At 34.3% G+C, this 13,711-nt stretch overlaps 1 protein-coding gene and 1 long non-coding RNA gene across 2 annotated transcripts in view; one reads left to right on the forward strand and one right to left on the reverse strand.

The window, feature by feature from the left end:
• Positions 1-13,711, forward strand: part of LOC149792584 (uncharacterized) — a 92,665-nt gene that overhangs the window by 31,304 nt on the left and 47,650 nt on the right. The window contains exons 6-7 of the mRNA XM_089971211.1: positions 6,647-6,778; positions 10,801-12,076. Coding sequence (XP_089827337.1) covers positions 6,647-6,778; positions 10,801-12,076 — 1,408 coding nt within the window. The remainder of the gene's footprint in view (positions 1-6,646; positions 6,779-10,800; positions 12,077-13,711) is intronic.
• LOC149792585 (uncharacterized) lies at positions 49-1,499 on the reverse strand. The gene is made up of 2 exons (XR_016423585.1): positions 1,002-1,499; positions 49-449 (listed from the first exon to the last, which is right to left on the reverse strand). It is a non-coding gene; the product is annotated as an uncharacterized LOC149792585 (long non-coding RNA).

The raw sequence follows: 13,711 nt of genomic DNA on the forward strand, positions 1-13,711 counted from the left end.
CCAGTCAGCAATGCCGACGGTTAAATTATAGAGAACACGAAGATGAAATTCAATCAATAACAATTTAATAAATGTGATAATTTAAAAACGATAACTTCCAATCACTCGTCTTTCCCTCGACCAAGTGACAGCCTAATTCATCCCGTGATTTACAGTGTGAGTTCGATTTTACCCCTGTCCTTGCATCTACTCATCTATTTCTTCCCGCTGATTCTTCCTTCTTTCCGTTCCTCTAACTCCTTCTTTGTCTCTGTTTCCTCTCTACTGTCTCCTCCAGCTTTGCTCCAGACTTCAACTTCTCCTTTCTTCTCCTTTCCCTCTCTATTATCTCCTCCTCCAATTCCGCTCCCAGACTTCAACTTCACCTTTCTTCTCCTTCCCTCCTTTCCTCCGTCTCTCTATCTGAGACTACGGGACCAAACTTTAACTGGTCTGTCCCTCAAAGCTTCCTGTGAAAAACCACAAGGCGTTAACAAATGTTTTATTGAACCTCACCTCACACTATAACGACAATTAACCATCAGATAGCTGTCACTGTTTCGGCCACGCATGCATACACATCGAAATTCCCACACACTTCTTGCAGGGTAAACAATGGCGTAATAACACAGTATCAGCGAATTGTTATACAGACATCAATACATTGCGTCACGTCAGTATATACACATATATATTTAATCTCATCGTACTACAATCTGACAAAATCAGACGCTTGTCTGTACATTACAAATATTCAACAATGGCAAAATCTATAATCATATGAACATATGTGTTAGTCTACTATAAAATACCCACATAGTAAATTACAATATTAACTCTTACGACGGCTGGCAAGCTATATAATTCTTTACAAATATCAACTCATTTCTTCAAAATATGCAAACATATTAACAAAACAAAGTAATTCTTCGTACTACGATTCTAGTACTAATAAAGTATACATACGACCTACAATTAAAATGCAGTCGCATTCCACAAAGACCGAACAAATATCTACTGACCTTTGAAGCTTTCTGTACTTAGAATTTCCCGCTCTAAGATTTTCCCGCCAATAACGAATGGCTATTCGGAGTTACACTAACCTCTTCTCTGGGTAATTTCTCTCAGCGAACTAACTTTTGCCGGAAAACGCAGGGATATCATTCTACCCAAATCAAGGTCTCCCCCCATCTCGATTCTGATTGGGTGGCGCTGTGCCCCTGTCCAATTGTCTTAGCGGCCAGTTCAACCTGTCTGTCTGTTTGCAGGGGAAAGAAGTTAGGACACTCCCACTTCTTCATGCAATTTCTTTTGATCTTGGAAACATTTCGACACCTAGGTGATAACTGGCTATCGGGCGCCTCGCAACTCCGATGTCTGGTTTTTCTATTCTACCCACAACAATCTTACGTAATGGATTAGTGCTAGCCTTCGGCAATGTTCGACATCAAACAATGACCCGTCAGAATTACCTTGATTATACATGTTTCAAACTGGGCTACTCTGGGTCGGGGTAAACATGACATAATGAATTAGGTACTTTTAGCTACATTTAATGATGCTGACCTGAAAATTTACTGAGTTGTTACAGACTGGAATAATTTGAAATTCCATGTAGATATATAAAAATTGTAAATTGGGGAGAGGTCTTGTAGTTTTAATGTACTAAAATGCCAGTTTATGGCTAGCCAGATTGACATTGCCCTTTCATCGTTAATAAACACTTATCCCAAATTTTGGACCTTGCTCAGAATTAAAAACTAAAAGAAACAAAGTGAAAAGAAATAAAGAAGGATTACAGAGCCCATTTTCCTTTTGGCAAATCATGTTTACAAACGGAAAGGTCAAAGGTCACAATTTTATAGCTATCCAATTCAGTCTATTTTTAGTTGCTATGTCATATACAAGAAGAAAAAAATAGTCAACAAATTTACTTTAAATACATAAAATAACGTGCCAGGCTTCATCCGAGGCCATTTTTGCATGTGTATTTCATGTGTAAAAATGACTTAGCCAAGGAAAACAGACTCAAAAGGTTTCCTTGAACCGTAGAATAGGAATTCCAATTAATGACTTCAGGTGCTCAAAATATAGATATAAAGACAAAAATAAATATAAAACATTAAAAACGAATCATTTTACTTACAAACTAGCAATAAAATAATCCATGGATGGAATATCGGAGGCCATAATATGTCTTGGATTTACATCGAGTCATGTGGCATAAGTGTTAGGCCATCCATTGCATATGGCTTAATCCCAGCATACTTTAAAAAGTGCGGTGATCTCACGTGACATCACAAATTCCGCTGTTTATACAGAAATAAAGCATAATGAACAATGCTTTAAAATGATATCAAATTTGTATTTTGAAATTGAGATTTACCTGAAAAATTGTCATTTTAAAGTTTTCATAGTGTAAAATTTGAAGCAAAAAAAAACCAATTTACACAGTAAAGATATCAAAATGTAGGTCATTCTCTCTGCTTTACAATGGTGCTAAATGTAGTAACATGGGAAATACCATGCATAATCCCAAGCCTTACAATAACATATGTAAATTTTGAACGTTCAGACGAACTGCTGCTGCACAAATCATGCCCTTTACATACCTCAAACAAACATTTTTTAATATGAAAATAAAAGAAACACACTAAGATTTATTTATAAAATGATAGAAGAAAAGTAGTTCTTGTGACAAATGCATATATTTTTTGATTTTATGAATAGTGATGGCATAAAATTATTGTTCAGAATGTGCATAATTTTGACTTTTGACCTGGTCAACTAGGTCAGCTTACAACACCTACTTTAGGATGCCATTGTGATGAATTACTCACACTTTGTTTCTTTCTTTACTTTTTTAGATGCCATTGTGATCAGTTACTCACACTTTGTGTCTTTACTCTTTAAGATGCTATTGTGATTGTGACCAGTTACTCCCAGTTTGTGTCTTTCTTTACTCTTTTAGATGCCATTGTGATCAGTTACTCCCAGTTAGTGTCTTTACTCTTTAAGATGCTATTGTGATTGTGACCAGTTACTCCCAGTTTGTGTTTTTCTTTACTCTTTTAGATGCCATTATGATTAGTTACTCCCAGTTTGTGTCTTTACTATTTAAGATGCTATTGTGATTGTGATCAGTTACTCCCAGTTTGTGTCTTTCTTTAATCAGCTGGTGTCATTATTTACTCTTTAAGATGCCATTGTGATCATTTACTCCCAGTTTGTCTTTCTTTACTTCCCCAAAAAATATATTATGTCCATTTAACATAGGTAACTCTATAAAACTGTGCACAATTCAGACAAATTAAAAATACTAGAGAAACTTGATGGTACTACTAAAGTTTACATAATTAAATATCAGTTAATTTTTCCTATTTTACAACACAGTTACATATTCTTGAGTTGTATCAGTATGTAGTATCCTTAAGCATATCTAGCATTTGGTTTGGTTTGGTGTTTTATGACACAGCAATACAAGTAGGCTATTTAGTGCTGAGGCAGTTGGAGTAATTTGCCTTTCCCAAGGACACACACATATGACTATATATAACTCCACATAATTTTGATTTTGGAAAACCTTTGGGAGATTTCATGTTAAAGACATCAGTTTTTAGAGTACAATATTGTTTTGTTCCTTGACTGTCTTCAGAAAAAATGTTTCAAAATGTACATTAAAACCAAATGTATCCTTCCTTCCATCATTCATATATCTGGATATTAATCTTTTTACCTGAACCACATTACATTCCCCACTCTGCCTCACCCCTCCATGTTGCATGCCAATTTGGTATACAGTGAAATTTCGTTTATTCAAAGAGTACAAATATTGGAAAATGTTGTGGTCACTGCAGACCACAAATTTAATGCCCCAACTTTAATTCAAAGTTCTCAAGGATATGCACACATCCCCATCTGTAAATATAAGTACCAACATTAAAATATTGGCATTTTCAATTTGCTGGTACCATATGTACTTGCTTATTATATGCTGATTTTTGTCTCCATTAACTATACATTGTCAGAATCGTGCAATATTTTACAATATTGAACACCTTTTTGCACACACATGCACGACACATGTGCCCAGTAGTAGTATAGTGTATTAGGATCTACTTTGTAAACAAATTATGTACACTCATGTAGTAGATGCTTTACATTTTGGTTGATTAAAATTGTTTGAATGAATTAAAGCAGCTGTTTCATGGACTGCCACATACCAGCTGCTTTGCAATATTCCACATTAACTTTTTTGATACAATGTTTTGGATTTAGGCTAGCGATAGATGTCTGACAGGTCATAAAATTGCTGTGGTCCCTACAATTAGCATGCAAGTGACAAGGCATAAACTGTCTTCTTTAGCTGGTAATAAGAATGGCAAAAAAAATACTTAGTTTTACATCCTGAATTTCCTTACAATATACTTTCTTAGTTCTGCAAATCCATATTACATGAGCTATGTCATGAGTTCTAAAGCTTGATTACACATTTCGAAAGTGTATTGTAATTTTGACTACATTCCAAGTGCAGTAACATTCTCCTTTAATACTTCACTCCAAGTGAACTGAACATTATATTGCATAGCGTCTTTTTGGTAATTACAATTGAAAGAATTCATATTTTTCCCCACAGTATGATTCCAAAAATTTGATGACAAAACAGAAACACACATGCAGATTAGTCAAGATGCTGCTACTTCACTGCACAAATCAGATGTTACTTCATGTAGAATTGACACAGATAAATCCAGTCCATAATCACAAAATTTAGTAGCATGGACAGAAATACCAAAATCTATTCATTCCAGACCAAATGGTGTATTGCACATTAATTCACAGTATGACTCTAAATTTCAATTTTAAGTAGACCAGAATGACAATTTCTTTCTAAAGTGATGTTGACGGTGTGACTAAGTTCAGATTTAACTGGGTAGAGTTATGTGCGCATTAATATTGTTGTTGTGTACTGATGAATCTGTGTTTGTGTATTTAGTTTGGAATACAACATAAATTCACTTACTCTGTCTCTTAATGTGCATTTTTGTTTATATAATTAAGCCTTAGGTAGGATAAGAAAATGAGCATATAATAAAAAGGCTACTGCATTTGCATGGAAAAATATTAACTCATTTTTCGGATGGATATTTTGCACTCAAGGTCTATCCGAAAAAACTCTGGAAGAAGTGAGGTTGGTTCATCTTCAGGACAGGGATTAAACTTGAAATTTTTTATATTTTCTTGTTGACTATCAGTATATCTTGTTAATGCAGATTGCCAAAGATAAGATCACATACTTAACCTGAATCCCCAGGACCTTCTGTAATTGGATTCTTACCACAAATTTTTAAAAAAGACTCCCAAACTTTTCCACACCAAAAAATGGAAATATCCAGACCTAATACCAATTCCTCAAGAGGTCCAAATCTATATACTAAAATTTTCCCCAAATACAAAAGTGTTGTTACATTACTGGTTTCTGACTAAAACAGTTGTAATAATGAAAATTTCAGAATTTTTTCAAGATTATTTTGTCATTTTTTAAAAATTCTTCAGTCAGTCAGATTTTTTAATGGGACTGAACATAGGGGTCAGCCTATTCTTGAGTCATACTTTTTTAAAAAGTTTTGCCTATTCACTTTGAAGGGTCAGCTTATATGCAAATGGGCTTATTTGTGAGCATATACGATACTTAAACTAAACAGCAGTGATGTCATCTGCATAGCATCTAACTAGTGATTGGTTATTGGCTTCATAGCCTGCATGGAACCAATTTGGTTAAAAGTACAGAATTTGTGTACTTTGTTCAAAGATGGTAGTTGAGTTACCTAAGGTCTCTGAACCACCAGAAATTTGTTGGATTAGTCAGCAAATATTTATATTGGTCTGCAAATTAAAATTGATACCTTTGAAAATAATTCCATCTTCAGAACTTGCCATGAATTTCTGAAGTGACACTAGAGTTGAATATCTTCAGTTTAGTTATTATACATGTTTATTCTATGAAAAACCCTAAATTAGTACTAACAAAAATAAATCTTTGCATATAAAAGCTAATTGATGTTTATAATTCTTTGTAAATTGAAGATATTAATTTATCCATTTCACAAGTCCAACAATAAATAACAACATTCCACATGTCAAATTAGACCAGGTTCACCATTGAGGCCAGAAGTTGACAACCAGTACATGCAAAAGAAATCAATAATCACTGTTGCACCTTGGTTGTGAAGGAGGACATTTGATGTACCTCTATCCCCTATTAGGTGATTTGTTAAATTTAAGGATATGGTTTTGGGTTGGAATAAGTTCCCTTAGCTCACTAGGTGAAACACTGAGTAATGTTGCACACTGTAAGGAGATACATACATTGGTGATATTAGCTGCTGCTCAAACATGGATATTTTATAGCTGATAGCAAACAATATGAACAGAAATATAGAAAAGGTTTCTTTTCTTTATTAAAATCTTAAAGCAACTTAAATTTTGAAATTTCAACTTTGGATTCACTCAACATCCACAGATCAATTTGGAAACCAGATTTTTGAATTCCTACTGGAATGTTCATCCCAATTCTTTCATCATAATTCCCACCTGTCTTATATTTTGTGCATTCTTCAATAAAAAAATAACAAGACTACTTGTATCTAATATTTCTTTAATTCAGAACACTGATGGAAGCCTAGAGATCTTTACGATTGTGGAGGAGGTTACGCATGGTGGGCCATCAGATGGACTGCTGAATGTGGCAGATTGGATACGTTCAGTCAATGGACACCCCATCCAGAATGCTAAAGATGTAAGTATTACTCTTCAGCTCTGCTTACCAACAAATTTCGATCAGCTTATTGACTATTGTTGATGTTCATCTTGCCATTCTTTTCTAAAGAGTCCTTCAGAGAATACCACACAGAATGCATGCAGATCTTTACCAATAACTCTTTGATTCGAAGAAAATTAATTTTACTATGGGTAGGACATACATGATAGAGAGGTCAGAGTCATTTTGACTAGAAAATTAGTTGCATGTGTAACTCTCAAGCCAATTTGGACTGGTCACCCATAGATGAAGTTCAGAAATTTGTATCATTTTCCTGTGAACTCTAGAGTATTCACAAGTTCCATGTTTCAAAATACAGTCTTTCCTGGGTACCATGTATGCTTTATTGGATCTGCCTTAAGTACAGTCTGTTTGATTCCTTTTCTAACTGAGTTTTTCCCTTTTTTAAATCCTCTAAGTTTTAATACTGTGGTTGTTCTAACACAACACATTGCAGATTGCATATTGTCCACTCTAAACATTGGTTATGGACATAGGGGCCAACGGATTGAGTACATTTTGGTGTCCACTATGTGTGGTGGGCATCCACTGTAGCATGGAACTCCATCACAGATTTTAATGCAGTCATAGTGGATTTTATGGCATCCATCACTAATTTTATTGCACCCGCTATTGGATTTCACACGTTAAGCAAACAGATATGAGACAACGCAATGAACACAGCCACAACATGTGTCCACTTCATATGTGTGCAAAATGTATTAGCAATGCCTGTGTGTTATTTATCAATAGCCAAGCTAGGCATATTCACATGTGCACATGCATAAAATAGAAGAAGAAAAAAATAGAAAAAATTGCATTAAAGTTCTTTAAACCCCCCTCCACCTGAAAACATGCATATATAGTGATATGTGTTTAGGCCCCATTAAACAGTAACAAAGACAAAGTGAAGACAACAAACTTTGTAAAGTTTAACAAATAATTTATTTCCCATGAAAAACAGTTTAAAATTGAGGAAAAGAACTTATTGATTTAAGAAACAAATCCAAAAATAATCCAAGAATAATCAAAGAGTTATTAAATTAGAAGTCCTGATAATAAAATGTTCTAAAGAAATTTGAGTTTGAGTCCCAACGAAAATCCAGAATGCAAGGCGATGACATATGCTATAGCTAGTATAGTGCTGTTATGTCTACAGTTCTTTGTTGTTCCACATACAATAATATTCTTGCATTCGAATTCTGAATAAAATTTAAAGAAATGTCTTTGTCCAAAAGTTCTGTATGAGCACTAAAATATTTCCAGGAAAATGAATTATTCTTTTAGAATCCAAATAATTTGAATAAAAATTTTAATGTAACTCCAAACTGATCACAACAAAATGAACACCTTGACATCAAGTGTTTAAATGCCCAACTGACTAAGTTCTCTATAGACATCTGTATAAAACCTGAATACTGCACAAAACAGATGCCTGGATGAGGGTCAACCCTCTGGTAAAACTAAAATTTCTATAACATCATAGAAGCTATTTATGTCTAAAGATCAGCCTCGATTTCACTATTATCAATCACATATTAAGAATGAATTTTTAAGAAAAGATGCTGTTTATTTGATTCTCACTCAAGGTCAGGAACTAGGTCAGCAAAAAAGATACAAAGTTCTATTTTTAGCTGTTTTTGCCTAAACATTCAGGTCAAACTAATTTCTGGAAAATATCAAATTCCAGTAAACAAAATTACATTACTTTAACATGTAATAAAAGAAAATTTAAAACTTACACACAATTAAATTAAATCAAATATGCATAACAATAAAAGTCCACATCCTGTTCTGCATTAAGCAGTACTTCTAGTGTTCTTTCTGGAGCCATGTTGGTTGAGTGATTAGCTTAACAGACATGGACCCAAGAGGTTTGAATTTTAAATCCTACCATCAGATCATCCCGTGCTGATTTCCGTGGTGTGTCCGTGGGCAAGGCACTTTACCCCAATTGACTTGGTACTAAATAACCTTCATGTTTTGCCATGCTGTAAAACACCAAACCAAAATCAGTGTTCTTTCTCAGTATATTACAATACATAAAACTGCATGCAATGCCAATTCATAAGGTGACAGTTTCTAATTAATTTGCATCTCATTTTCAAGACCCACTTTTACCAAATTATTGAATACCATATATATTTGCTTTTAAGACTAGTCCAACTGCAAACAACATAGATCCTCATCTGCCATAGCATAATGGGCTTACATATCAGGGTCTTTGTTGTTTGTTATACTGATCACTCCTTCCAGGCTGCACAGACCAATATCTGCTGGCACATTATATGACAGCAGATCTGGGTCTATCCAGTGTGTTGTTGGACTCTACTTATAAGCAAATATATATGTTAGTTTTTCCAATAAAACATCATGTCACAAAAACATGTAACAAAAATCTGCTTCATTCTTCCTTTAGATGATATCAGTTACTTACCTTAAAAATGTCTGGATCAGAAAAATATTGAATAATGATAACATCCTGAAAATAAGTCTCAAACTTAATAAATGTACTATCTCAGAGCCAATTTTTGCATGCATCTTGGCTCCTTGTTGTTATTGTTGTTATTATTATTATTATTATTATTATTATTATTATTATTATTGCATGTTTTGCTTTCAATTTTCAAATATACATGTGACAATAATACTTTATGAGAATGGAGATAAATGCTAAGACTGATAATTATGACTAATCGAGATCACAAATTAATGGGATACTATTTATAGTATACATATATGATTCAGTACATGGGATGTAAAGACGTATAGACATGTATGTCAATGTTTTTTTTTGTAGCTTATTGAAAAAGAATAACATGGCATCATATTTTAAAACAATACAAATCCTAAACTAGGAAAATGAATTGTTTATTAGAGGTATGTGTCACGTTTCAAATAATTATCATCACTGTGGAATTGGTATATTGACAAAATTTAGAGACAAAGTCTTGATGACTCTTTCTGATGAATGAAATAAAAACGTAAAATAAAAGGTAAATAAATAAATATATTGTTGGCCAACATTGTTTTTTTAGACTTAAAATAAAATTATTAATTTGTTTTTAATCTGCTATTATTGTGCTGTTGTCCATAGAAAATGATTTCATTATAACTAAGTGTCTATACACCATATTGCTTGCAGGCTGGTGGGATAAACAAAGAGAACAGTTACAATTACTTAATTAAAATTCAAGCATGTTACGTGAATTATTATGAAAACCTAAAAGACTTGAGTGGAATGAAGCCACTAAAGCCTTCAGAAACATATGGAAATGCTTGAACTCCAAAGACTTAAATGAATAGTGTAAAATGTATTGTGATGACCCCATCAATCGGTCATAAAGGACCATTAAAAAAAGGAAGGCTTTTAAAGGCAAAACCCTGCCAACCTGTCTTTAAGATTATATAAAGAACTTCAGCTAGGGTTCCCTGCATAAAACCATTATGAATATGAATCCACATATGAAGAGGAATCAGAGTAAGTGGAGATAGATACTATAGCCTTGGTAAACACATGGGTTAGGGCTGTTCCATTAAAATATACATAGGACCCAGGGAAGGCACTTTTAATGTGGAGTACTCACCCAGAGATGCAATTTAAAAATTCTTATCATTTTAAAATGAACTCTGTGAAAGCAAAGGACCCTGGCATATATTTTTTTTTGAACTGCCTTCCCTGGGTACCATGTATGAAATTTGTTTAAATTTTGTATTCTACAAGATTGCTGTAGGATATACGTGCTTTACAAGAAAAAAGATCTTATGTGCCTTTTTTATTCCTCTCTTTGAGGGAGCTTGTTAGCAAAATTATACATTAGTGATTTATCCTATGCAATGATATTTGAGGACCTTATGATATGTTACTTTATTATATTTGCATTCTATATAATATATTTTGCAGAATTCTTTTTGGAAGTTTTGAATATAGAACTTGTTTAGTTATAGTGGAGGCAAACGGTTTTTCACAAGCACAGATCAAGTTTTTTTCTTTTCCTCAGCCGTTCCAACTTGTATCTGGAAATGAGAATTCCTACCGCCTTGTTATACAGCGTCCTGTTGGTGTGTCTCCGAGTTCTAAAGGAGGAGACCAGAAGCAACAACCACCTAAGAAATCAGATAAACTGCTACAGTCAGAAAGATTACGAGGTTCTATCATGGAACCCGTTGAACCACCTGGAACAGTAAGTCCCTCAATCAGTAATCAGCAAGATCAATCAGACTTAATGAGGGTTACTGTTCTGCCACCTTCTCATTTAAACATATGCACCTGTGTATCTTTTGACAGCAATGTTGAACAACCACCTTCAGATGCTATTAAAGATGTTGGCATTCCAAATCAAATCAGACTTCCAAAGGTGCGTATATTTGTGTGTGGCAGCGAGGCTGTAGCTTTTTCCCACCTTCTGATTGAAGAATCACGGTTAGAAGGTAACATCCAAAAGGAGGGTTTTACATGTATCAAGTGTTCCATGACACTGGATCTCTTTGGTTCTTTGTCTTTAGCCCCCTGGCAGGCGGATTTATATTTAACAGCCACAGAAATAGATGCACTTTCCTCACCTGTTATGAGATTGGATCAGGATAACATGTTACGAGAAAATAGTGTATGTGGTAAATGTGGACATCTAGTGCAGGCCCTGAGGACTCAGAATGTGATAGGAACAGTGGTCAATGTAGAATTTTTTATTGTTCAGGATGATAGTTTCTTTCATAATTGTTGTCCATATTTGTTCACCAAATACTGCATATTTTTATTAACCTTTGATGGTGCCAAAATGCTTCGAGCCTCATCTGAAGAAATTGTTCGACTTCAGAATCTGTCTCACACAATACGAAGCTTTGCTGGTGAAGAAAGTCAGATTCTTTCCTTTGGACTCATCAATAATGAGATTGTTCCACGTGAAACAGAGACCATTACTGCAGATGAAGTTAAAGCACTATTCTATATGTACACCTCACATGGAAATAAATTGCAAAGCTATAATGTACCAGTGCCAGATCTGATTCGTTACAGTTCCACTGCACAGCATAATAAAGAAAGCCTAAAACAGATTCAGAATGCTCTGTGGAAAGTTATAACAGAGACACTTCCACGGCAGCGAATCATGACACCAAGTCTGCTGATCCTTGACACCTTACATAGCCTTGGAGACCAATTCCTGACAGAATCACACCTTATGGAGATAATCTGTTCTAAGATGCCACAGTACAATCAGGACGTCTGCCAAATTATCATCACTGAACTACTGGCCTTTGGAGAAATTTTGTCTGGAAGTAAGGTTTTTGTATAATCTACATTAATAAACTGCAAGGCAGAGACACAGGTTGTATTTTCGATTGAACATTTTGGGGGTAAATTCCTCTCTCAATTGAAAAAAGAGGGTTTTCTGAATGTACAAGGGATTTAATGAGGAATTTATAGGTGGCTGGAAAATATAGTGTGCAGTTTTCGTGCTATTTTTACCATGAATCCCACATTGGTGTTGCTTAGAATAGATCCTGTAGACATCACTTGCTTCCTTTATTTACATATCTACTAATGTTTAGGTCTGAAGAAAATAAAAATACAAAGTTATTGCTGTGCCTGTAATAAACATTTCCATAGAATTATTAAGATTTCAGTATAAAGTTCATAATAAAATAATTAGCTGTACTAGTCATAGACCAGAACATCATAAGTGATGGCCTATTGTCCAGCATCCATTTGTTGCCCATTTATTTTGTGTTAACACTACTCCTGTTAAACCACCAATTTGATTGCCGTGAAACTTTATACACATATTCATCCCAATTGCCTAATTGGTCCTGATTGAAAATGGCACTGATCCGTCATCCAGTATGGCTGCCTTGGTGCCCATCTCAAAAATCTTATCACTTCTTTTTCTGAATGGATGGTCATATAAATATAAGTTTTTCACTAACAAATCTCCTGATAATTTCTGTTTAGTCCTACAAAAGAAAATGCTTATCTGACATCCAATGTGACCAACATGGCAGACAGCTTGAAAATCAGGCTGCTGCAACTCATCCTGAACTGATGATCATATTGATATGGGCTTAATATTAAAAAACTTTTTATACTGTCCAGTTGGTGCAAAATAAAAATTATGCTGATCTGACATACATTATGGCCAACACAGTTGCCATCTTTAACCTTTTGTTATGGCTACTCCCACACTGATGGTTATAGCAACATGGGGTATGTCACACACAAAAATTTATATGTCTAGTTGCTCCTTAAGAAAAGGAACCAGTCTGACATCCAATACAGTCATTATTTTAGCCGTCTGGAAAATCTTGTTTTAGTTACTTATCCATTATAGATGGTCACATTATTATGAAGACTTCACTGAAAGACATTTTACGGTATCTAGTTGGTCATCAAGGAAAATAGTGCCTATCAGACCTCCAATTTCGTGGCCATTGTGTCTGTCTTGAAAATCTAGTCATTTCTTCTTCACAAAAACGGTAGTCATAGTGACATAAACTTTTCTCTGAAAGATGTTTTATTAATTTGTTTGTCCTAAATGAAAATGGTGCTTATCAGAACTCCAATATAACTACTATATTAACCATTTTAAAAAGCTTGTTATAGCAACTTTTTTCAGAATATCCAGTAATTTAGGGTTTTCATTAAAATGCTTCCTTATGATGTCTAGATCATCGTAAAAAAATTTTTTAATATGATTAGATTGCCAGCATGATGGTCGTGTTGGCCATCTTGAAAATCTTGTTATTACCTGACCTCTTTAAAGGATGGTCATCTTGTCATGTGGTTTTCACTATAACATTTCTCACTGTATGGAGTTGCTCCTAAATTAAAATGATGCCAGTGTGATCTCCCAAAATTCGACAATCTTGTAATAGTTATTTTTGTTATAAAATAATGCTGAATCCGATTCAACCTCC

Source organism: Sinohyriopsis cumingii, chromosome 9, assembly GCF_028554795.1.
Source record: "Sinohyriopsis cumingii isolate HCF-2022 chromosome 9, ASM2855479v2, whole genome shotgun sequence".
NCBI classification, from domain to species: Eukaryota; Metazoa; Mollusca; class Bivalvia; order Unionida; family Unionidae; genus Sinohyriopsis; species Sinohyriopsis cumingii.